The 23,913-nt window shown below is 41.9% G+C and overlaps 1 protein-coding gene across 1 annotated transcript in view; it reads right to left on the reverse strand.

Annotated features, from left to right (window-relative positions):
* Positions 1–23,913, reverse strand: part of LOC124607003 (collagen alpha-1(XVIII) chain-like) — a 939,249-nt gene that overhangs the window by 215,751 nt on the left and 699,585 nt on the right. The window contains exons 5-6 of the mRNA XM_047139151.1: positions 12,928–12,977; positions 7,046–7,177 (exon numbers count right to left, since the gene is read on the reverse strand). Of these exons, the coding sequence (XP_046995107.1) occupies positions 7,046–7,159 (114 nt within the window). The 5' untranslated portion in view covers positions 7,160–7,177; positions 12,928–12,977. The remainder of the gene's footprint in view (positions 1–7,045; positions 7,178–12,927; positions 12,978–23,913) is intronic.

A 23,913-nucleotide genomic window follows, 5' to 3' on the forward strand; every position in this document is an offset into this window, starting at 1 on the left:
GTGTTGTACCTGGGCGATAGTGCGCCTAGGAACACTTGATGCTTCCTGATGTGTGTGTCAGTGTAGCGACCGATTTTAGGACCACATAAAGTGAAGGTATGCACGCTGGAGACAGCATAAAGAAGCTTCAGGCGTTTTTTGCTGTTTTTGTTGTTGTTAGATATGAGCTTGTGTCTTGTACAGCGTTTATAAATACATATAGTTCTATACACAGTGTAGCTTAATACAGTAAAGCTATTTGGAAGATGTTGTTAGTTTGCCAATATTATAAAATTTCTTCGCGAATAAAATTCAATATATACGTATTTTTAAAGGTAGATATGTAGCCTGTGGACGTTTAAGCTGCACTACGTCAGTCGTGCACCAACCTGAAGCTTGCTTCTGCCGTGGAACATGTGATATTTGCAAGTGAACTGATTTTATTTAATTTCTTAACCGTTTTGCCGATGTTGAATTTCCAATCATGTTTTATCTTGTAGGTTGTGTTTCATTGTCCTGCAACAACTTAAGATCTGTTTAGTTTCATCTATTTATCGTCGTCATAGATAAAACTGATACCGCACTCTTGATTGTTAAAATGGAAACGAAAAGAACTTGTTTGACAATAACTATTTTTTGTATCTACATACCTATTTTCCTATGAACGTCGTCTGACATTTTGATTCTTTTTGGGGTCACCGCATTTCAAAGAGAGCAGATCTTGCTGAGTTTATGTGGGAATTGCTACTTGTCTTCCATGCCCCAAGCAAATGAAAAACCCTCAAGAAAGAAAAAAAGCATCTGAAATGTCCTTTTGTCATCAGTTTATACTCTTTTTGGTACAAACAACTTCTTTCCAGCATTGTACGGCACTTTCAAAATGCATTTTAAAAGACATAGGTCTGAGGCTGCATTCCCAGTGGATACCACGCTCGGTCCTGCCTGGGAAACGGTTCTGATTTTTTCCGCCCCCCCCCCCACCCTTATTTCCACTGTATGTGCTCCAAGTCGCGCAGGAAGCCACCCCAGTCTTCGACTATAATTTTAGTGGGGGTTATGTGGAGTGGACAGAAAAGCTTTTTAGTTAGAAGCTCGGGGGAAAATATAGAAACGGCTTCAGTCTCAATGGGTACAGGTCATTACTTTCCATTGCACTTGCGGGTCCGATTATAAATGAAATCAAGGGTATGGCAAATGGTGACCTCTTTGCTGGTGATGTAGCTCTTTGGGGAAGTACAGAACTAGAGGTGCAGGGAAGATTAGATAAATGGACCTCAACGTTCAAAGAGTATAAGCTACAACACGCGAGAGCAAAACTGTAGCATGGCTATGAGCAGGGAACCTGCGTGATGTTCGACGGAGACAAAACTGAAAGTGTGGAAACTTTCAGTTAGCTAGGAGGGAATGAAACTGCCATCTAGGCGTACAGAACAGACTAACAAAGGGATCCAAACTTTTTCATCATGTGCAGAACCTTGCATGGAACAAGGGAGTTCATGTGGGAACCAAATAGACCGTGTTTCAGACGTATCTCTTGCCGACTATGACATACAACTTGGAATGCTGTGTGAAAATTTGAGCAAGTTACAGGCATGTGAAACGAAGTTTCTGCGATCGGACTCGCACAAAAATAGAAGAGATAAAATTAGGAAGGAAGATATCAGAGGGGAGATGCAAGCGGATCTGCCAGTCTCAGTACTGCGCGACTCAGCTGGTTTGGACATGTGAAGAGGATGAAGGGTAATCGCTTGTCAAGCAATACCTGGACAGAAATGTGCTGGGGATAAGATCAGTAGGACGACCCTGAAAAACATGGCTGGATCAAATTAAGCAAGACCCGAAGACTAGAGGAGAAATTCGAGAAACTTTATCGAGGCAAGAAGAATATCAAGATGGAGGCAAATTGTTCACGAACGTACTACCCGGCTCTCTGGTAGCACACGGAGATGGACATGACAGATAGGGTAGGTTGTGGTAGATGAGAAAGATAGGTTTCAGGGATGAATTCCTCGTCTGAGCGAGGAAAGCGATGAATATACGACAGGATGTGGAGTGTTGGAATGGAATCGGGAAGTGCTGATACAATTAGGACAAGGCAACGGGCCAGGCTTCTCGACGAAGGGGGAAGTAATACGATCGTCAAGTCTACGGAACATGTGGGACACACTAACGTTGTGAGGCGGTAGCCTGTTACCGGCCATGCCTCGAATAGGATCCATCTTTGAATACGTGGTTAGCATATCGGACTTTCATTTCTTCATTTTGCTTTCCGAATCGTTCTGTGTTCACTGTGCATTACTCGCAGTTTTACGGATATAACTCGTGAGTGGTTAGGAAAAAGTTGCTAGTAATGTAGATGGATGATCGTACTGGATTTTGGTCTCACTTCTGGTGACATTCAGGTTTCTCTGTTTACATCTCGCCAGCCGTTGTGGCCGAGCTGTTCTAGGCGCTTCAGTCCGGAACCGCGGTAATGCGACGGTGGCAGGTTCGAATCCTGCCTCGGGCACGGATGTGTGTGATGTCCTTAGTTTAGTTAGATTTAAGTAGTTCTTAGGGGACTGGTGACCTCAGATGTTAAGTCCAGTAGTTCTCAGAGGCATTTGAACCATTTTTTTGTCTACATCTCGGCTCGGCAAGCGGAGTCTCCTCTCACAGCCTTCGCAAGCTCTGCAGAGTAACATCTCGGTCGAGCCTCGTTATTCCTAGAACCTGGGATACAGAAAAGGAATCTTTGTGGCGAACGGCGTCCCGGAGATTATCCGACGGCCGCGTCTGGTCAGTGGGAGATGGATCCGCTGACGACAGCATCCAGCGCCCCACGGGCGAAAGCGCTGGGACCCGGCCCTCGTTAAAAGCATCGACGAGCGCTTGAGGCAGTCCACGGTGAAACCGGCTGCAACGTATGCTCTCGTCGCATTGTCTCGCTAAGCCAGATCCATTGCCACTCGCTCAATTCAGAAAACTCTACCTTGGGAACGAGGCTGGTAACATTTCAAAGATTTGCAGACTTTTTCCATCGTGCAGAGGAGAACGACGGAATCTTCGCTCGGTCCCTGCTGGCTAGTCAAACTACGGTTTTCATTGGCTGATGCATGTTAAATTATACCGTGGGAGACAGGTAACCACTTTCTGGGTCTCGGATTGGCGTTTCACTTAGGCCTTTTTGCTGATGGTCGCACATAGGTTTTTGCAAGTGCTATTCCGAGGTGAGGAGGAAGGTTTTCCGCACCAGAGGGAGTTAGTCGAGTTGGTGGCTAGTCGGATGAAGGAGACGGTTGGACCTCGGGCTTCTGCTAAGTCATTCGGGAGTTAAACTTTTTCGTGACTTTTAGGTTATTCAACCGCAAACACTCGTTCGACCTATACTTGAGTATTGCTCATCAGTGTGGGATCCGTACCGGGTCGGGTTGACGGAGGAGATAGAGAAGATCCAAAGAAGAGCGGCGCGTTTCGTCGCAGGGTTATTTGGTAAACGTGATAGCGTTACGGAGATGTTTAGCAAACTCAAGTGGCAGACTCTGCAAGAGAGGCGCTCTGCATCGCGGTGTAGCTTGCTGTCCAGGTTTCGGGAGCGTGCGTTTCTGGATGAGGTATCGAATATATTGCATCCCGCTACTTATACCTCCCGAGGAGATCACGAATGTAAAATCAGAGAGATTCGAGCGCGCACGGAGGCTTTCCGGCAGTCGTTCTTCCCGCGAACCATACGCGACTGGAACAAGAAAGGGAGGTAATGACAGTGGCACGTAAAGTGCCCTCCGCCACACACCCTTGGATGGCTTGCGGAGTATAAATGTAGATGTAGACATCGGTATCGACATGATGACTTTTTTGGCTCCACACAGTAAACCCGCTACGAGCAGCGGCATTCTCCTTTAGCAGCGGTCGGAGCCACCGCCTTCGGCTCCAATACTCGCGCAAGGCGGCACTGCAAATTGTGGCGCGTGCCTTCAGTTTCAGGTTATGGCTTTACAGCTGCGTTAGTGTTTCTCAGGCACTGCTTGAATTACTTGAGTCGTGCAGTTTTTTTACGAGGCAGCTTTTCCTTTTTCGGGGACTTTCAGCCGATAACTGCTCACGAATCAATTAATTGATGCTGTTACCATTTGTACGCCTAGTGACTATTCTACTGCTTTTGCAACTCCTCGATTCCAAATTCCGCTCCAGTAGTGCACTCTGCTGAGGTCATGCAAATTTGATATTCTACCACGGATGAAATTATTTTTTGTGTGTCCGTAAATTGTTTTGTGGCCACCATTTCAGTCGACTTGTCTAGTGGAAAGCCGGTGGTGACCGTTTGTAGTTAATTACATTGAGAGCTTCAGGTACCTGGTTTCGGCGTTTCTTATAAGCAACAGTCGGTACATCCGTGTAATCCACGTGGTTGATGAGGGTACTTTATCACCTCTCAGGATCAGGTACGATACATTAGGAAGACCTGGTCATTTGCATACCCATAGCGCATTCGTTGAGGCCGTATCCGTGGTCACAGGACACTAACCTCTGGCAAGATGCCGCAGGTATTTGAAGAGGTGCGGTAATATAGTGAGCTGGTGGAGGATACGGGTGGCATTGTGTATTCGGTTACGGAATGCGAGGTGGAGTGACGTCATTGCAAGATTTGCGTCTGTGGGAGGCTGGGTGGCGCGGGAGGGGGGGGGGGGGGGGGAGTTGGCAGTAACAGGGGACACTTGTCCCATTCTGGAACCTGGAATACAGGCTGTTTGTTTATTGCAAAACTCACATGCAATTTTAGAAATTACTAATCGTCTGGGATCGTACGTATCCTCAGGTTCTCAGTGTTAACTCTGGCATTACGTCGTCAAACGTGACGCAAAATAATGTGGTCTCCACAATCTACGCGTAATTAGGTTTAATTGTTTGTCATGATGTTCAAAAATGGTTCAAATGGCTCTGAGCACTATGGGACTCAACTGCTGAGGTCGTTAGTCCCCTAGAACTTAGAACTACTTAAACCTAACTAACCTAAGGACATCACACACATCCATGCCCGAGGCAGGATTCGAACCTGCGACCGTAGCGGTCGCGCGGTTCCAGACTGTAGCGCCTAGAACTGTTCGACCACCCCGGCCGGCAGACCGCCATCCGTTGCCATTTCCTAGAAGGAAATGCTCCATGTCCCTATTTCTCTTCCCTGCATAATTTAATCAACACAGTAGCAAAGCTTTTGTCAGTGCATTTATCATACTACAAGAAAAAAAATAAACAGAACAAAAAATGAACCAGCATGACATTAACCGTGGCACCTCCAGGAGTTGACAGCACATAGTTCTTCACAGGGTGTCAACACCGGCCGACATGTAAAAATAGAATTAATTACAAAATTCTGCAACACACTGTGGCGGCTAGGTCCTAGGATGTTAAGGGTGGGTTGTACCGGTCAGTTTCATGGTGATTTTGACAGGTTTACTACATACACAGGCCAATGTGGGGTGTGAATTACACTTTACGTTAATTACAGGAAACACGAAGCTTCCGACATACACTTGTTCATCTAAATAATGTCACTCGAATTTTAAAAGGTATAAACGTTACGCCATAACGTAGCGTCATCATGGATACAATGCGTGCACAAAGCTTCAGTTGTTAATTATCACCTTGAATCCTTAATCGTTAACTTTCATTATGAATCTAAACAGGGAGAAGCTTCGACTTATATCTGGGTCGCTTAGGTGTGAGTGAGGAGCACATTCCCGAATTTATGGAAGTATTTCCTAAACAATATTCAGATTACGTCAGAGTTTTAAGTTGATTCCCTGCTTATCCACTTTTAAAGAGTGATAGAATAGGAATTCCATCAGGAATATTTCAATTACTCAGAATTTTTCTGTTTCGTGTTTTTATTTTCATTGTCGACGAAACATGTCATGCATCTGGTTAACGCATTTTATACTTTTATTTTCTAACTTTTTGACAATTTTGTTAGATATTTTGTAGATTTAATAATGTAAGAAGGTAATGGGAATATAATAGGAAATTATTAACATAAAGATAACATCAACAATCACATTACTATCACAAAAGGATGTACTTAGAGTACACTACTGATTTATGTGTACTTTTTAGATATCATATAACCCACCTACAATAAAAGCAATGTGGATAACTATCAGTGATCTGGGATATAGTAAGTTTCGGATATCCCTGTAAAGTTTCATCCTTAGGGCATTATATGCCTTCGAACTCACTGACTCAGTTGTTTAAAATTCGAAAATTACAAAATCCTGTCAGCCCACTGGTTACGTTTCTGTGGATGGATAAAGTTCTATAACGCTGGCTACAGGTGGACCACCACTGCAGTTGGTTTTTGACCAACTTTGCTGCTCGGCGGCATTGTACGACTGATACAGTGTCAACGTTGTTGCTACGTTAATATCATTTAACAATCGTATTTCTACTGAAGACACAAGGAAGCTACGTTTCTGTTGCTGAATTATTTTAGGCATGCATCACATGTTCTTACTTCACTGATCACACACCTTCAGTAAATACAAGTATATCCAAGCAACTTCGTGCTGCGACGCACAACAATAAAGACAATTGAAGGGCTTATTTCAACAGTAGTACACGTCCATTACCTCCACTTTTCTGCCTATAATGCTTCTGAAATTATTTATCCAAAGAACAGAAAGAAAGTTTCATCTCTAGCAATAAGCCATGTGCTTGAATATTTCTGGTACCTCAACTGCAGATTTTTCAGCGCTCATTTAACTTTAGGACTCTGTATCTCTAAATGAACAAAAATGGACTTGTACCACAATTGAAATACGCCCATCAATTATAGCTTAGTCATAAACGAAATGACGGGGTATCTCTACAGTGTCGAGTATATTTTACGAATAAGTTTGGCCCTGTCTGCGCTTCTTTGCGAAAACTACTCCAAATGCTAAAAAGAGTAAATTTGAACTGACATTTCACGAGGCTGTTCTCATCGGTTGCATGGAAAGTTCACAAAACGTGTAACAGAAGTTTAGTTTTGGTATCTCGAGTTTCTACCCCACAGATGATGTGGTGGTGTGGTGAGACAGGAAGAGATGTTTACCTGGCCGCCTTCTGACATGTCTCCGAAGCCAGAGGAGAAGTCGACGGCGCCGCCCCCTGAGAAGGGGGGACCAGGGGGTCCCGGGGGACCGGGGGGTCCTGGGGGGCCACGCATCGCGTCACCTGGCGGGCCCTGCAACACAGACACAGCAGTACATAAATATAGGTCTATCAATATGTACATGTGTACGTATAAATAAATCAGTTATTAGAAAGGGTATTTTATATAGCGACAAAGGAAAGATAGATGTTTAGTTAGGGCTTCAACTATGGCACTATTCGGCACTGGATGTCAAGAATATAATGACAATAGTGAACTATGATTCTAGGTCTGGCTTGTTCAGAATTTAGAATGTGTCTCTCATTTGCACCACTTCTCCACTTCTTTTTCCATTGTATATGTCACCCCATGGAAACATATACCAACTGATTATGCAGCCCTCTGCACAATATTGCACTCATCAAGGGGACGAAGCGTTTGTTCAAGTTACAGCCATAGTCCCCTCTAGACACACTATGAGTAGTAATCCCATCCAACTGAATAACAAATACGCTGTTAATTTTTTCATTCTTCCATTCGCGCACTTTTCATTCTAATATCTTTTTTTTTATTTCTTGCATTATTTTGCCGTCACTGATCTTATTTTATCTTCACTCAGTCTTAATGTTTCCCCACAGTATTGTTTCCGAGACAGTGAGCAACATGTCATTAGTTCTGATAGAAATCTCTCCAGCCGTTCAAGAGTTTAAGTTTCCACTTTACCATCCCCACAAAAAGGGGTATCTGAGCTCAATGGAATTGTTTCCTGGTACTAACCCATACGTGCAGCAAGTTTAGTGGAAATTGATATCCCAGAGCAGATGCAAGAAAACACACACCCACCCATACGCACCCACCCACTCACATGCCCACCCATACGCACACACATGAGCACACGCATGCATGTATACATCTTTTTATACTAATGCACATACACATGTGAATGCCTTTACGTGACTGCACGGGTAACGGACAAATAGTTTTAGAACAGCGCCTGTTATTCGTTTTTCCATTCTCCATCATTACATTTGGAAATTTGTGGTAAGTGCCTATGGGACCAAACTGATGAGATCTGTTACGCCGTCGCCAAGGTAGCCCCTGCGGGCCAGCAACACATCTAACACCACACAGAACCGAGGTTGTCTATGTCCAAGGCGTAAGCAATGATAAACATCAGATGTTTTGGAAACAGACATTCCGTGTACCACTTCCTGCAGAGGGAGTTCGAGATGGCTTGCAGTAAGTATTACCACACCAACATCTGATTGGCCGGCCAGTACTATTTAAAGGCTAGAGCCAGCACTGGACGTCAGTTTACGCCGAATACCGACCTCATGGATGTATCCACGGAAGACTACGTCTTCACCGTCGGAATAGGACTTGGAATTAGGTGTTTGTGTGTTACCTCGGACTCTTGTGGGAAACTTAGAAGTTATCTTTTGTTGCCTCTAGTAGGAAATTCATACTGGCTTAGTGATTGTGACTTTTCGTTGTTATTCAGTAATTTCCATGTAGACTCAAGTAAATAAAAGCTGTGTTGTAAAAACTTTCAAATTGTCAGTTACAACAAGATCAGCGGTCCATAGACTTACAAAATACTTAATCTAACTTAAACTAACTTACGCTAAGGACAACACACACACCCATGCCCGAGGGAGGACTCGAACCTCCAACGGGGGGAGCCCTGCGAACAATGACAAGGCGCCCTAGACCTCAGGGGTTTATCATTACAGATGATAGACTTAGAGAATGCTGTATGAATCGTAAACTGACCGAGCTCTAAAGGCTAATAGTTTTATCGGTAGAATAATTTTATTGTAATGTTGTTGTTATTGTAACACAGTTCACACACGTTTATTTGTTTTCACTTCTGTGAGATGTCTATGCGGCATCTCACCTGTTTTCACTCTTCCTCACATCTATGTTGCTGTTGTTGTTGTCTTCAGTCCTGAGACTCGTTTGATACAGCTCTCCATGCTACTCTATCCTGTGCAAGCTGCTTCATCTCCCAGTACCTACTGCAACCTACATCCTTCTGAATCTGCTTAGTGTATTCATCTCTTTGTCTCCTCCTACGATTTTTACGCACCACGCAGCCCTCCAATACTAAATTGGTGATCCCTTGATGCCTCCGCCCCTGTCCTACCAAACGAGCCCTTCTTCTAGTCAAGTTGTGCCATAAACTTCTCTTCTCCCCAACCCTATTCAGTACTTCCTCATTAGTTACGTGATCTACCCACCTAATCTTAAGCATTCTTCTGCAGCACCACATTTCGAAAGCTTCTATTCTCTTCTTGTCCAAACTATTTATCGTCCATGTTTCACTTCCATACATGACTACACTCCATACAAATACTTTCAGAAACAACTTCCTGACATTTAAATCTATACCTGATGTTAACAAATTTCTCTTCTTCAGAAATTCTTTCCTTGCCATTGCCAGTCTACATTTTATATCCTCTCTACTTCGACCATCATCAGTTATTTTGCTCCCCAAATAGCAAAACACTTTTGCTGCTTTAAGTGTCTCATTTCCTAATCTAATTCCTTCAGCATCACCCAACTTAATTCGACTACATTCCATTATCCTCGTTTTGATTTTGTTGATGTTTATCTTATACCCTCCATTCAAGACACTGACCTTTCCGTTCAACTGCTCTTCCAAGTCGTTTGCTGTCTCTGACAGAATTACTATGTCATCGGCGAACCTCAGAGTTTTTATTTCTTCTCCATGGATTTTAATACCTACTCCGAATTTTTCTTTTGTTTCCTTTACTGCTTGCTCAGTATACAGATTGAATAACATCGGGGGAGGCTACAATCCTGTCTCAGTCCCTTCCCAACCACTGCTTCCCTTTCATGCCCCTCAACTCTTATAACTGCCATTTGGTTTCTGCACAAATTGTAAATAGCCTTTCGCTCCTTGTATTTTACCCCTGCCACCTTCAGAATTTGAAAGAGAGTATTCCAGTCAACATTGTTAAAAGCTTTCTCTAAGCCTACAAATGCTAGAAACGTAGGTTTGCCTTTCCTTAATCTAGCTTCTAAGGTAAGTCATAGGGTCAGTATTGCCTCACGTCTTCCAACATTTCTACGCAATCCAAACTGATCTTCCCCGAGGTCGGCTTCTACTAGTTTTTCCATTTTTCTGTAAAGAATTCGGGTTACTATTTTACAGCCGTGACTCATTAAACTGATAGTTCGGTAATTTTCACATCTGTCAACACCTGCTTTCTTTGGGATTGGAATTATTATATTCTTCTTGAAGTCTGAGGGTGTTTCACCTGTCTCATACATCTTGCTCACCAGATGGTAGAGTTTTGTCAGGACTGGCTCTCCCAAGGCTGTCAGTAGTTCTAATGGAATGTTGTCTAGTCCCGGGGCCTTGTTTCGACCCAGGTCTTTCAGTGCTCTGTCAAACTCTTCACGCAGTATCATATCTCCCATTTCATCTTCATCTACATCCTCTTCCATTTCCATAATATTGTCCTCAAGTACATCGCCCTTGTATAAACCCTCTATATACTCCTTCCACCTTTCTGCTTTCCCTTCATTGCTTAGAACTGGGTTTCTATCTGAGCTTTTGATATTCATACAAGTGGTTCTCTTTTCTCCAAAGGTCTCTTTAATTTTCCTGTAGGCAGTATCTATCTTACCCCTAGTAAAATAAGCCTCTACATCCTTACATTTGTCCTCTAGCCATCCCTGCTTAGCCATTTTGCACATCCTGTTGATCTCATTTTTGAGACGTTTGTACTCGTTTTTGCCTGCTTCATTTACTGCATTTTTAATTTTCTCCTTTCATCAAATAAATTCAATATCTCTTCTGTTACCCAAGGATTTCTACTAGCCCTCGTCTTTTTACCTACTTGTTCCTCTGCTGCCTTCACTACTTCATCCCTCAAAGCTACCCATTCTTCTTCTACTGTATTTCTTTCCCCCCTCCTTGTCAATTCTTCCCTCATGCTCTCCCTGAAACTCTGTACAACCTCTGCTTTAGTCAGTTTATCCAGGTCCCATCTCCTTAAATTACCACCTCTTAGTAGTTTCTTCAGTTTTAATCTACAGTTCATAACCAATAGATTGTGGTCAGAGTCCACATCTGCCCCTGGAAATGTCTTACAATTTAAAATCTGGTTCCTAAATCTCTGTCTTACCATTATATAATCTATCTGAAACCTGTCAGTATCTCCAGGCTTCTTCCATGTATACAACCGTCTTTTATGATTCTTGAACCAAGTGTTAGCTATGATTAAGTTGTATTCTGTGCAAAATTCTACCAGACGGCTTCCTCTTTCATTTCTTAGCCCCAATCCATATTCACCGACTATGTTTCCTTCTCTCCCTTTTCCTACTGACGAATTCCAGTCACCCATGACTATTAAATTTTCGTCTCCCTTCACTATCTGAATAATTTCTTTTATTTTATCGTACATTTCTTCAATTTCTTCGTCATCTGCAGAGCTAGTCGGCATATAAACTTGTACTACTGTGGTAGGCGTGGGCTTTGTGTCTATCTTGGCGACAATAATGCGTTCACTATGCTGTTTGTAGTAGCTTACCCGCATTCCTATTTTCCTATTCATTATTAAACCTACTCCTGCATTACCGCTATTTGATTTTGTGTTTATAACCCTGTAATCACTTGACCATAAGTCTTGTTCCTCCTGCCACCGAACTTCACTAATTCCCACTATATCTAACTTTAACCTATCCATTTCCCTTTTTAAATTTTCTAACCTACCTGCCCGATTAAGGGGTCTGACATTCCACGCTCCGACCAGTAGAACGCCAGTTTTCTTTCTCCTGATAATAGATAGAGTTAATTTGTAGTAATAGATAGAGTTAATTTGTTGGGATTGCACATACAAGGGGGGGGGGGGGGGGCAAATAGGTATACAGAAGGTACACTTTTTTTATCTGTTCTAAGACAGTTTTTCTATTTTTAAGAGATATTCCAATAATCCAAGTGGCTAATTAGACAGCACTGGAAGCCAGAGAGAGCTGAACCGGTTCGACAGAAGTGGATAGAAGAATTCAATATACCTCTACCAACTAGACTACCAGTTCACACAGGTTGCATGACAAATTTGATCGAACTGCGTCTATCTGTAATGCGCCAGCGATTGATCGTCCAGTGAGTGTTAGTACGCATGGTATTGAAATGGTAGTTGCGTAGGCTTTTATCCAAAGTACAAAGAAATCCAAAAGGGGAGGTTGTGTTGAGTTGGACGTTTCCCGTAGATCCTTGGGTCGTCTAATAAAACGTTTAGTTTTGCAAGAGTATCAGCCAAGAGTACTATATGGATTACTAGAGGATGATCCATAACGCTATTTAGGATCCTGTGGCTTTTCAATAAAAAAATGCAAGGTTATGGCGTAATTCGATAAGTTTGAATGGCCACTACGATCACCGGCCCTTACTCCAATCGACTTTTTCTTTTGGGGTATTCAAAGATAGTCTTCACAAAAAAAAAACACCACGCATTGCTTATAACATGCGTTAATTCATAAGAGGAGCTTGCCAAGACATTCATAACAATAAAGTACTCTGTGCAAAGTGTGCTACAGTGTGCAAACCATACGACAGGAATGTGTAAATGCTGAAGACGGGCAATTTGAGCCCCTAAGACATTGTGCACTTAAGAGATGGCACTTATTGTTATTTCATAAGCCTATTTTCTATACTTTTTTATAAAAAGTTCATTTTCACTTCATTACCAATCTATTTTCTGTAATACATAATATAATAATAATAAATCCCCACTGTATGCCTAGTTAGGCGCCCCCCTGTATTGTACTACTTAGTTCGTACCAAACACACTACAGGTAGAGGCACTTACCCTCGGTCCTCTGTCTCCTTTTTCACCTTTTGGTCCTCGCAGTGGAAAGTCTGGAACACAAAAAATGGCAAAGATGTGTGAGGAGTTACCGTAGATTGCAAACGGTATATTAAAGTAATAGAAGCGTGCATGTAAAATCTGCTAAGTACCTTTCTGCCGAACTGCAAATGCAAACAGCATCTCTGCCGGTTTTTTTTTTTTTCACTTCAGTAGCAACCGTCTAATTTATGTGTGATAGGGTTTCTGTTTATGGCCGGACTAAAAATTTTGATCGGCTTTCTCGATCCATCCCCCAATTTAGTTGCATTTCCCGTGTGGGAAGAAGTGTGCTAAGGAGGATAAGAGGAAAGGGTGTCTCTGGATATTCAAAATCAGAACGTGCATAAAAGAAAGTGTCAGTTCCATAAAGTATTGCTTATGCATGGCACATTCATTCAGTATCTAAGGTCGGCAGGTCGTATGCTTCAATTCCGGCAATTCCCTTCCCAGCTGATCCTGCTAGGCTGAGGTGAGGGGTGAGTGAGAGGCAGAGAGCAGTGCGTGTCAGCCGCCTACCTCTCACTTGCGAGAGAACCCAGCGCTCGTAGCACGTGCACTGAATTCTGTCCTCAGTTCGTTTACGGGAAGCAATATATTCGCTCGGGTATTACTTGAACAAAGTAAGCAGAAGTAAACTGCCACCTATCTGCGCTTTTCTCACATGACATCCTAGAAAACCGTGGACGGAGGGCAGCACGTAGATTCCACACTCCGAGACGTCGGGGACGTGTTTCACGCGGTGCACCTCTGCAGGCTGTTGACGAAGGTCCGAGCAGATGAGAGTTCATCGTGGACAGGAGTATGGTCAGGGAGGTGTGGCAGGGCAGCGCTTGTTCTGTCTGTACATAAATGAGCTGACGGACAGCGCGAGCAGCAAGTTACGTCTGTTAGGTAATGACGCTGTGGTGTGGGGGGAAGGAGTGACTCTAGGAAGATACAGAGTGACTCAGGCATTTCTAGTTGGTGTGATGAACGGCAGCTAGCTTTAAATGTATGAAAATGAAAGTTAATGTGGATGAGTAGGAAATACGATCCTGCAACATTCGAATACAGCGTTAGGTGGTTGCAGCTTGACAATCGCATCGATTAAATATCTAGGTTTAACGTTGCAAAGCGATATGAAATGGAATGAACACATCACGTTGGTAGTAGAAAATGCGAATGCTCGACTTCCTTTTATCGGGAGAATTTTGGAAAAGTGTAGCTCATCGATAAAGGAGGAGGCGCATAGAAACGCTAGCGCGACCCATTTTGGAGTACTGCTCGAGCGTTTCGGATCCCCACCAGGTCGGATTAAAGGAAGACACCGAAGCAGTTCAGAGGATGCTACTAGATTTGTTGCCCGTTTGTTCGGTGAAAACACAAGTATTACGAAGATGCTTTACGAACTCCCTGGATGTAAAGCGACGCTCTTTCCGCGAGGCACGATTCTCTGCATTTAGAGAGCCGGCATTTCAGCCCAACTGTTGAAGCACTCTGCCGTTTCCGACGTAGATTTCGCATTAGCAACACGAACACTAGGTGCGAGAAACTGCGGCTCTTACGGACGCTTTTAGACAGTCGTTTTTTCCCTCGCTCTGTTTGCGAGTGGGACGAGAAAGGAAATTACCAATAGTCGTACCGCCATGCACCGTGCGGTGGTTTGCTCATATGTATATAAATGTACATTTACATCGTTAATGGATATATTTTACTATCTGCCGGCATGTAAGTTGACATCAAAACTTCGTGTCAACAACGCAGACAGATACAAAAATATGCTGCAAGATCGTCTGAGCCTCACAAACAAACAGAAACAGTATTGCCAAGGCTTTGAGGACACGGCACGCGCGAATGCTTTAACTACGGAGGAAGTTGGCCAGTTTTTGATTAATAATCTATTGAAAGGAGGTCGGAGTTTCAGGCACGAAATCAGTCATCGTTATTTGAGGAAGAGAGCTTCTGACCTATCAAAAGCAACCGTGAAAATGCGAGACTGAAGTGAATTTGTGTGTTTATTTACCTACAACGTGTGTTTATTTACTTAAAATATAATTTATTTATTTATTTATGCATTTATTTTACCTGGCAAGATTAGGGCCTTCAGGCCCTCTCTTACACCTAACCAGGCATACTCAGATTCAACAAATTTCAGTTTCTACAGAACATTAAGGACATATAACATGTTATACAGTATTAATGTTAAAGAAAAAAAAATAGAGATTATAAAAGTAGTACAATGATAATTATAACAATTAAAAATAATTATAACAATCAAGAATAATAATAATAATAATAATAATAATAATAATAATAATGACTAAGTATATGAAAGTAAACATATTTTTCTTTTATGAATGTCAGTCCTATTGCTAGTTGGGAATTTTCTCGTTATATTCTTGCAGCTTGTGAGTTATTCTCATCAAGCAGAGACGTAAGACGATAGAATGGGGTGAAAGAGATATAGAAGAGGTAGATAGGTTAGAGGAAGAGAAATAGAATGGTAAAATTCGAAGCTATGATGGAGAGGAGAAAGAAAAAGATGAGAGGGGCCAACAATGGTGGCTATACCGTCCCTAATATGTAAGTCTTGAGTTCCCTCTTGAGTGCTGAGTGGTTCTGGATAAGACGCAGATCACAGGGGAGTGTGTTCCATAGTCGTATGGCTGAAATGGAGAATGACACGGAGAAAGATTTTGTGTTATGTAAAGGTACAGCCAAGATGCTAGACGTATCCGATCTGGTATTGCGGTTGTGGAATGATGATAGGTGTTTAATGTGAGAAGATAGGTAATGGGGGCACCAGTGGCTAAAAAATCGATGAAGTAAGCACATCGTGTGGAGAACGCGTGCCTTATGTGGGCGTATCCAACATAGCTGGGAGTATGAAGGACTGATATGATCATACAACCGTATATCGCATACGTATCTAACGCAAGCATTCATCACTAGCTCGAGGCATCTCGAATTTTCACTATTTGTGCCGTGTTGAACTACATCACAGTAGTAAAGATTAGGCAAGACTAGTGTTTGGACTAATTTTTGTTTAACATGGGTTGGAAATATTTTTCTAAATTTTTGAATTGCATGTAGGGAGGAGAGCGATTTCCGGCAAGCTGTGACTATTTGTTCTTCCCAGTTTAGGTGTTCATCCAAGATTATTCCAAGGTCTTTTACTGTTTTTTGGTATGGTAGTTGGGTACCATTGAGGAGTATTTGAGGGACTGTTTCGCGAAAGTACCGACTGATTAACTTTGGATGAGATATAAGTATGACCTGGGATTTCTTGGGGTTTAGTTTCAGACCTAGGTTCTGTGCCCATCAAGAAACAGAGCAAAGATCTGCGTTCATGCTCGCTACTGAGTCAGCAATGTTCTTGGGACTTGCGCTTATGTACAGTTGGATGTCGTCGGCATATAGATGGTAGTTGCAGGAGTGAATCACTGAAGAAATATCATTAATGTACAGTGAGAAGAGTAATGGACCAAGGACGGAGTCTTGGGGAACTCCAGAGCGCACGTTTTTCCATGATGACTTTTCCGACCCACAAATGACTTGTTGACTTCTGTTTTTGAGGTAGCTGTCGAACTAGTGTATTGCGCTGTTTGAGGAATTCAGCTGCTTCATTTTAATTAGTAATATATCAAAGTCAACTGTATCAAAAGCCTTGCTAAAGTCAAGCAGTGTTAGGATGGTAGCTTCACGTCTGTCCATAGTATGTTTAATGTCATCAGTTACTTTGATTAATGCAGTTGCTGTACTATGGTGCTTTCGAAAGCCTGACTGATATTTGTCGTGGATGTTATGAGTTTTGAGGTAATCCGTCAGCTGTTCATGGACGATGTATTCTAGGGCTTTAGATATTGCAGGTAGTATGCTGATCGGCCTGTAGTCACCTGGCGAGGTTAAGACACAAATGTATAATTCACTTATATTGTAATTTTAATGGGGTGTACATCTCTATGCTCCACGGCTATCCATCGTGTAACGTGGATGCCAAATGCTATTTATTGCTTGAATATTTTATATTCTATGAGGGACTTGAATTATAACCACAGGAAGAAAATAGAAGTTGTTATTTTGTATTTTCCTCGTCACTGCGTACATCGAGTCGTGCTTCTGCGATCCTTCTGAGGCTAACGCATGGTATTGAGATTTCAATATTGTTTTAATGTTCCGCAGACATCGAGTTGTCGATCTTACCATCTCTCTTGCGACAAAGCAAAAACTGAATCTCATTTCTCGTACTTGTGTCATATTTTGTCGTCCTGGCCATCATCGTTTCTTATTAGGCTTCTAAATCAAAAGTAAAAGTTGTCAAGGCATTGAATCGCGAGGCAGAACAACCAGAAGAAAATCTTAAAAGCATTCGAGAAGGAATCGGTCAAAGACTAGAATTTATCAATATCAGCACGGAACACTTTGTTGCTAGAAAAATAAGAATATTTTTACAAAACCAGATTTGAGTGTGAACGTCAAGTTCATGGAGGACTGCAATAACTAACTAAAAAAGGGGAAGAAAAAGAAAGGAATAAGAAACAGAAGCAGTATGTGATTCAGCTAGTACCTGAAAATCACAATAATTTTCGAGGGTGCAGTGAGGGCTTGATCAATTAATAAGAATTGTTAAAAGAAAATTAGATTTTCTCGTCATATTTGCCTAGCAGACGTTGTACATAGTAGCTTTAGAGACCGTATTATTAAATTTAACATACGAATATTAATAATTAAATTGCGAGTTGTGAAGTTATTGTTTAATCAGTTGCTTCCAAACAATATTTATTGAGACAAAAAATAAACACGGTTGTTATGCACTTTTAGTTTCTTCCTAATGAAGGGGTTGAGGGGCACCCCTTCCCCTCTTCCAATTGATACCAAATTTCATAAACTTCATATTTTTGTATAATATAACTACACTAGAGAACAGTACGAAAATACCGAACTTAAAAAAGTAAAAGCCACTGTAATATAGCATGTTGAGAATGCAGTATTCCTCCTCTGGTGTGCAATCTGTGTAGCGAGGAAGCAAAGGAGTAAATGAAAGGAAGGTTCCGAAGTGAATTGAAATTCAGGGTGACAGGTTACCAGCGGTTAAATTGCTATCTTCAGTGAAAATGACGAAATATTACAGGGCCTACTGAACGGAATGAGGAATTTATTGAGTACAGATTATGGGTTAAGAGTGAAGTGAGGACATGCGAAAGTATTAAAGAGCAGCGTAAATGACATTAAAGACAAATTTTACATGAAAACTGGGGACTGTGTAGTAGACAAAGTGCAGAAGATCGATTCTTGGAAGCAAAATAACGGATAACAGAGGAAACGAGGAGGATATAAGAACAGGGTAGCACACAGCACAGGAAAAAGAGGGCATTTCTCACTAAAGAAGTCTGCTACTATCAAACACAGGCATTAAAGTGAGAAAGAAATTCCTGAGAATGTACGTTTGGCGTATACCATTGTTTGGAAATGAATCACAGAATGGCAAGACATGAAAAGAAGTGAAGAGAAGCGTTTGAGATATGGCGTTAAAGGAGGAGGCTAAAGATTACGTAGACATTTAAGACAAGGAATCAGAAGGTTCTCCACAGAATCGGCTAGTAAAGGAACGTGTGGAAAACACTGGCTAGAAGAATGGACAGGGTGGTAGAACGTCTGTAAAGATATCGTGGAATGATATTATAGACAATAGCAGAGGGAAGAAATCGCAGGAAAAACAAGTACTGGGATGTAGGGAATAAATAACTGAGGACGAAATGCAGTTAATAGATCGGCACACGAGAGAAGACCGACCTGCTCCCAGCAACTCATAGGCGCCATCACAGACAAAAAATTATAAAAAAAGAGCTATAGATGTCGCCCCATCCCTCCTCAGCCCAGGGGCCTAATGTTCAAATATACTGCACAATTCAGTTCTGCATGCATGTGTAAAGTATTTTTGAAAATATTAAAAACATTCACTGCAGAATTATAACTGGTACAAATTTTTCTGGCTGTGGTATAAGGTGTAGGCTTCTATTTTTTTAAGTAGTGTAGTTAAAAAAAATTACTGCTCTGATCTAAGAGTAGCCACGTCATCCAAAATCCGTTCTGAAAATCAATCGCTCAAATCTCATTGAAATGAAGTGATTGCGTGGCATTGTTGGCTCCATTTGGTGTATTCAGCCGTTTGGTGCAAGTGTTTTGACTCGGCGACTAGCGTCTCGACGATGATGAAATGGTGATAAGGGCAACGCAACAAGCAGCGCATGAGCGGATTAAATTTCCGACCCTGACGGGAAACGAACCACGGGCCGTCAGCTGCGCTCGCCACTCAGCGGACTGCTCACCTCGTTAAAGTATAGATATGGGTTCTCTACAAAGTAAACTATTTTAAATTGCTTCAGCGCGATTTCGTTCAGGTGTACATTTGTGTAATGTTTAAAGACAAGAAATAAGGTGTTAGGAAAACGTTGTGCAATAATGATGTACGTACTCTAGAATCATAAAACTGTTCTCGAAACACTAGAATTAACGGGAATAAACAATTCGAAGAACAAAATTTAAGAAGAAAATTTGTATTTTTTATTTTGAAAATTCGTGATCTGCTTCTTACAAAACAGGGAAATATTAGTTTCGAACTGAAAATCTAATATAGATCCTTCGCCGTTTTGGAACCACCGTGTTAAACTTAAAATGTATGTGACCTGTCATTCACTTTTCATGCTTATAGGCCTACGCCGAGACACTAATGTAATATTCGTAGCACTGTCGTTGGCCGACAAAGATGAAAGCGTTTAGCTGGGACTTTGGAGCTGCTGGAGAAGCAGAGTACAGGACAAGAGGGTTAAAGATACTCCAGGCATTGAAGCCCCGAGGAACATAATGTTCCATGCTACGATTCAAACACCTCTAGACACAGTGTCAAAGCGTCCTCGAAAGTAAAGTGTCACAATGCGATGTTCCACAGTTTTGGCGACAACATTAGATTTTAATGTTGACGATAACTCGCGGAAAGTACAAAAACAATGACGAACCATGTCGGTATTATCTGTCGCGAGCGTTAAGTGCACATTCTGTCAAGAGATGATGTACCCATGTCACCAACATGGGGTTCATATTTTACAAGGAATGGACAGTCGGCAAAGAGCCGAATTCTGCACCGCAAGCAATTCTGTGTTTTTGACACGAGATATTAGGAACTAGTGAAGCTTCTTTTACATGACTTGTAATTGGATCTGTAATAGCGCACCACTTCCGGCTAATCCTGAAATTTAGTCATCTTAAATGTAAATTATCATGAATTTCATCAATACCGTTTCCCTCACAGATTATCGATAAAAGTTTTTGAGGGATGACTGGTGTTAGCTCCGCGAGTAACGACAATTATTTGCACTTTTATCATCCACTGATCCTTGAAGATGTTCCCCTCTACACACGTCGAAAACATAGATAATCTACTAAGGGGTCAGTTCTCACGTACTCAGGGCCGTTCTATGGTTCTTGCGTCACTATCATCGACAGCACGAGCGGAAACAGCAGCCGCCATTTGACGTCCTCTGCTAACGTCGTCTAGACTTTTTCGTGAATCACAGTGTTCAACTAAACGTAACATTATATTCTAGGACATTTTCAAATGTCATCTTCCACCAGATCGTCGTCTCTCTCATTCTTATGTCTTAGAATCAAGCTGAAAGCATCACTGGTGCGTCTACCATCCATTTGCCTGGTTACATGTCCTTCTCACCATCTTCTTAATAGTAGTGCACTAGAGTCTGTTCCTTGATCTACTTGTTCGTTTTCTTACCTGCCCTAGTAATTTCCAACATGAATCTGCCCACTTATCGCAGACCAAGTGACGTTTTTTTCGTTAGCGTTCGTCACCTTGAGCATTCGTATTCTACGTACTCATTTCTATTACGAAAAATTAATTGTATTACTGTTAGAATTTGTGAATGCTTCTGCGTAGTCCGCAGCTCGTGGTCGTGCGGTAGCGTTCTCGCTTCCCGCTCCCGGGTTCCCGGGTTCGATTCCCGGCGGGGTCAGGGATTTTCTCTGCCTCGTGATGACTGGGTGTTGTGTGCTGTCCTTAGGTTAGTTAGGTTTAAGTAGTTCTAAGTTCTAGGGGACTGATGACCATAGATGTTAAGTCCCATAGTGCTCAGAGCCATTTGAGCTTCTGCTTGATGTAAACTCAACATTTTCAAACTTCAATATGACTAATATACGTAATATTTATTGTAAAGTGGTATGCCGATATAAATTAATACAAAATAATTTCGATGGAAGAGAGAGATATCAGGGGGTTACGACAGCTGAAAGGTGAAAGAACGAAGCTGGCGCGAGATTGTTTTCTATGTTGACTTCACTGAATAACATATGAAAATGTGGTTCTGAACGACCCAGGAACTAACAGCTAGTGCACAGCGTGTATGAAAAAGGAGTACAGATTGTGTGATGTGAAGTGATTGATGTTATTGAAATTCTGATAGCACATTCTCTACGAGAAAGTAGCTTCGCGCCTGCAACTTTTTATGAATAACGGTGAGGAATGGTTCATTACTAACAAATAATTTTGTGATTAATTTATGCTTTTGCAGTTTGATAAGGAAATGACCTGGGGGGGGGGGTGTCTCTGCAGACATCATGAGACTCTGGCATAAAATGGGGGTGATACGCGATTACAAGAACTCAGCAAGAGAGTTCTCACAGCCTCTGTCACCTCAATTCTCCAACTTCCTACCTACACGTGGTGCCCCTGTTAAGCCGAGCAACTCAGCGGAAGGTTGGGTAACCAACCTCAGCGGGAAACTGAGTCGGTGAGCAGATTGGAGTTGGAGGACAGTGGAAGGCAACGGGAAACCACCACTGAACTATCCCAAGAAAACCCCATGGCTTCGCTCAGCTCAAAATGTTCCGGAGTTTCAAGTTCCCCGATCGGATCTCCGGGGGGAACCAGGTTGAGAAGAGCTTCACGAAGAGTAAGATGGTGCAAAGAGAAGCACTGCATAGGAACATGGAATGTAAGATCCATGTATCAAGGGAAACTAGACATAGTGAAAAGAGAAATGGAGAAAATTAACATCGACATATTGGGAATAAGTGAAATGAGGTGGACTGGCATGGGAGAATTTGCTTCGGATGGCCATATGGTGTATTATTCTGGGCACGATAACAACAGAAGTAATGGAGTAGCCTTCATAGTTAGTGATAAAGTGAGAAAAGCTGTAATGGGATGCAAATATAAAAATGATAGAATGATGTCCATCAGACTTCAAGGTCAGCCCCTCAACATCACAGTAAATAAAGTTTATGCACCAACAACCGATGCTGACAAGGAAATTATTGACCAGTTCTACGGAGATTTACAAGAATTACTACTGTCAACGCCAAAACAGGATATCGTCTTCATAGTTGGAGATTGGAATGCAAAAGTGGGAAATCAAGCTGTAGAAGGTATAACAGGGAAATATGGTCTTGGTACAACAAATGAAGCTGAACAGAGACTTCTAGAATTCTGCCAAGAAAGTTCATTGATAATTACTAATACACTGTTTCAACTACCAAAACGACGCCTATATACCCGAACTTCGCCAGATGGCCAACACCGGAACCAAATTGATTACATACTTTGTAATCAGAGGTGGAAGAGAGCGGTTCAGTCAGCTACAACAAGACCTGGGGCTGACTGCGGATCAGATCATGAGCTCCTGATTGCAAAATTTCGGCTGAAACTTCAGAATGTAGCAAAAAGTATCCCAACTTACAGACACGACCTTAACTCTATACCCTCCGACTATGCTTTAGAGGTACAAAACAGATTTAATGTATTGCAGCTGGAGGACAAAAGCTCGCAAGAGATGTGGACAGAAGTAGCTAATACTGTCAAGGAGGCCGCAGAGAAACACATTCCCAAGCAAAGGAACAGTAAGAAGGCTAGATGGCTATCAATTGAGGCACTGCAAGTTGCAGAAGAACGAAGGAAAGCAAAAATCAAGGGAGATAGATCAGCCATGTTTGAATTAAATAAAGATTTTCAGAAATTAGCTAGAAGAGATAAAAATATATTCTTTAATGAACAGTGCAAGGAAGTTGAAGATAGTAACGGAATGAGGAAGACAAGAGATCTTTATAAGAAAATTACAGAAATTAAAGGAAAATTCCAGGCAAAAATTGGAATGATAAAAGATAGAAACGGGAAAGATCTGAGTGAAGCAGAGGATGTTAAGGAAAGATGGGCAGAATATGTAGAAGACCTATACAAGAAAGAACTGCATAATCACAGGGCTCTTACTGCTGATGTTAATGTTAATTTAGAGCTAGAGCCAGATATTTTGGAGAGCGAAATCCAGTGGGCCCTTGAAAATATGGCTGATAACAGAACTAGTGGACAGCAGAATTGTTTAAAGTCACTGGAAAGGATGCAGTGAAAGTGCTGCACTCAATATGTCAAAAAATATGGATCACGCAGCAGTGGCCAGAAGACTGGAAAAGATCAGTATTCATCCCCATTCCAAAGAAGAGAAGTTCTAAAGAATGCTCAGATTACCGCACAATCGCACTTATTTCACATGCTAGCAAAGTTATGTTGAAAATATTACAAAATAGACTTCGCCAATATCTAGATCGAACAAGCTGGATTTAGGAAAGGAAGAGGAACTAGAGATCAAATTGCTAACATTCGGTGGATTATGGAAAAAGCGAGAGAATTCCAGAAAGGTGTGTACCTCTGCTTTATTGACTATGCCAAAGCTTTTGACTGCGTCAATCACAACAAATTATGGAACGTACTGAAAAACATGGGTGTACCAGGTCACCTCATTCATCTGATACGGAGTTTATACCTTGACCAGGAAGCCGCGGTGAGAACTATGTATGGAACAACGAAATGGATAAAGATTCAGAAAGGGGTCCGGCAAGTCTGCATACTGTCACCGTACTTATTCAACCTGTATGCAGAACATGTTATGAGGAATGCGAGGCTAGATG

Source organism: Schistocerca americana, chromosome 3 (assembly GCF_021461395.2).
Source record: "Schistocerca americana isolate TAMUIC-IGC-003095 chromosome 3, iqSchAmer2.1, whole genome shotgun sequence".
In the NCBI taxonomy this organism is placed as follows: Eukaryota; Metazoa; Arthropoda; class Insecta; order Orthoptera; family Acrididae; genus Schistocerca; species Schistocerca americana.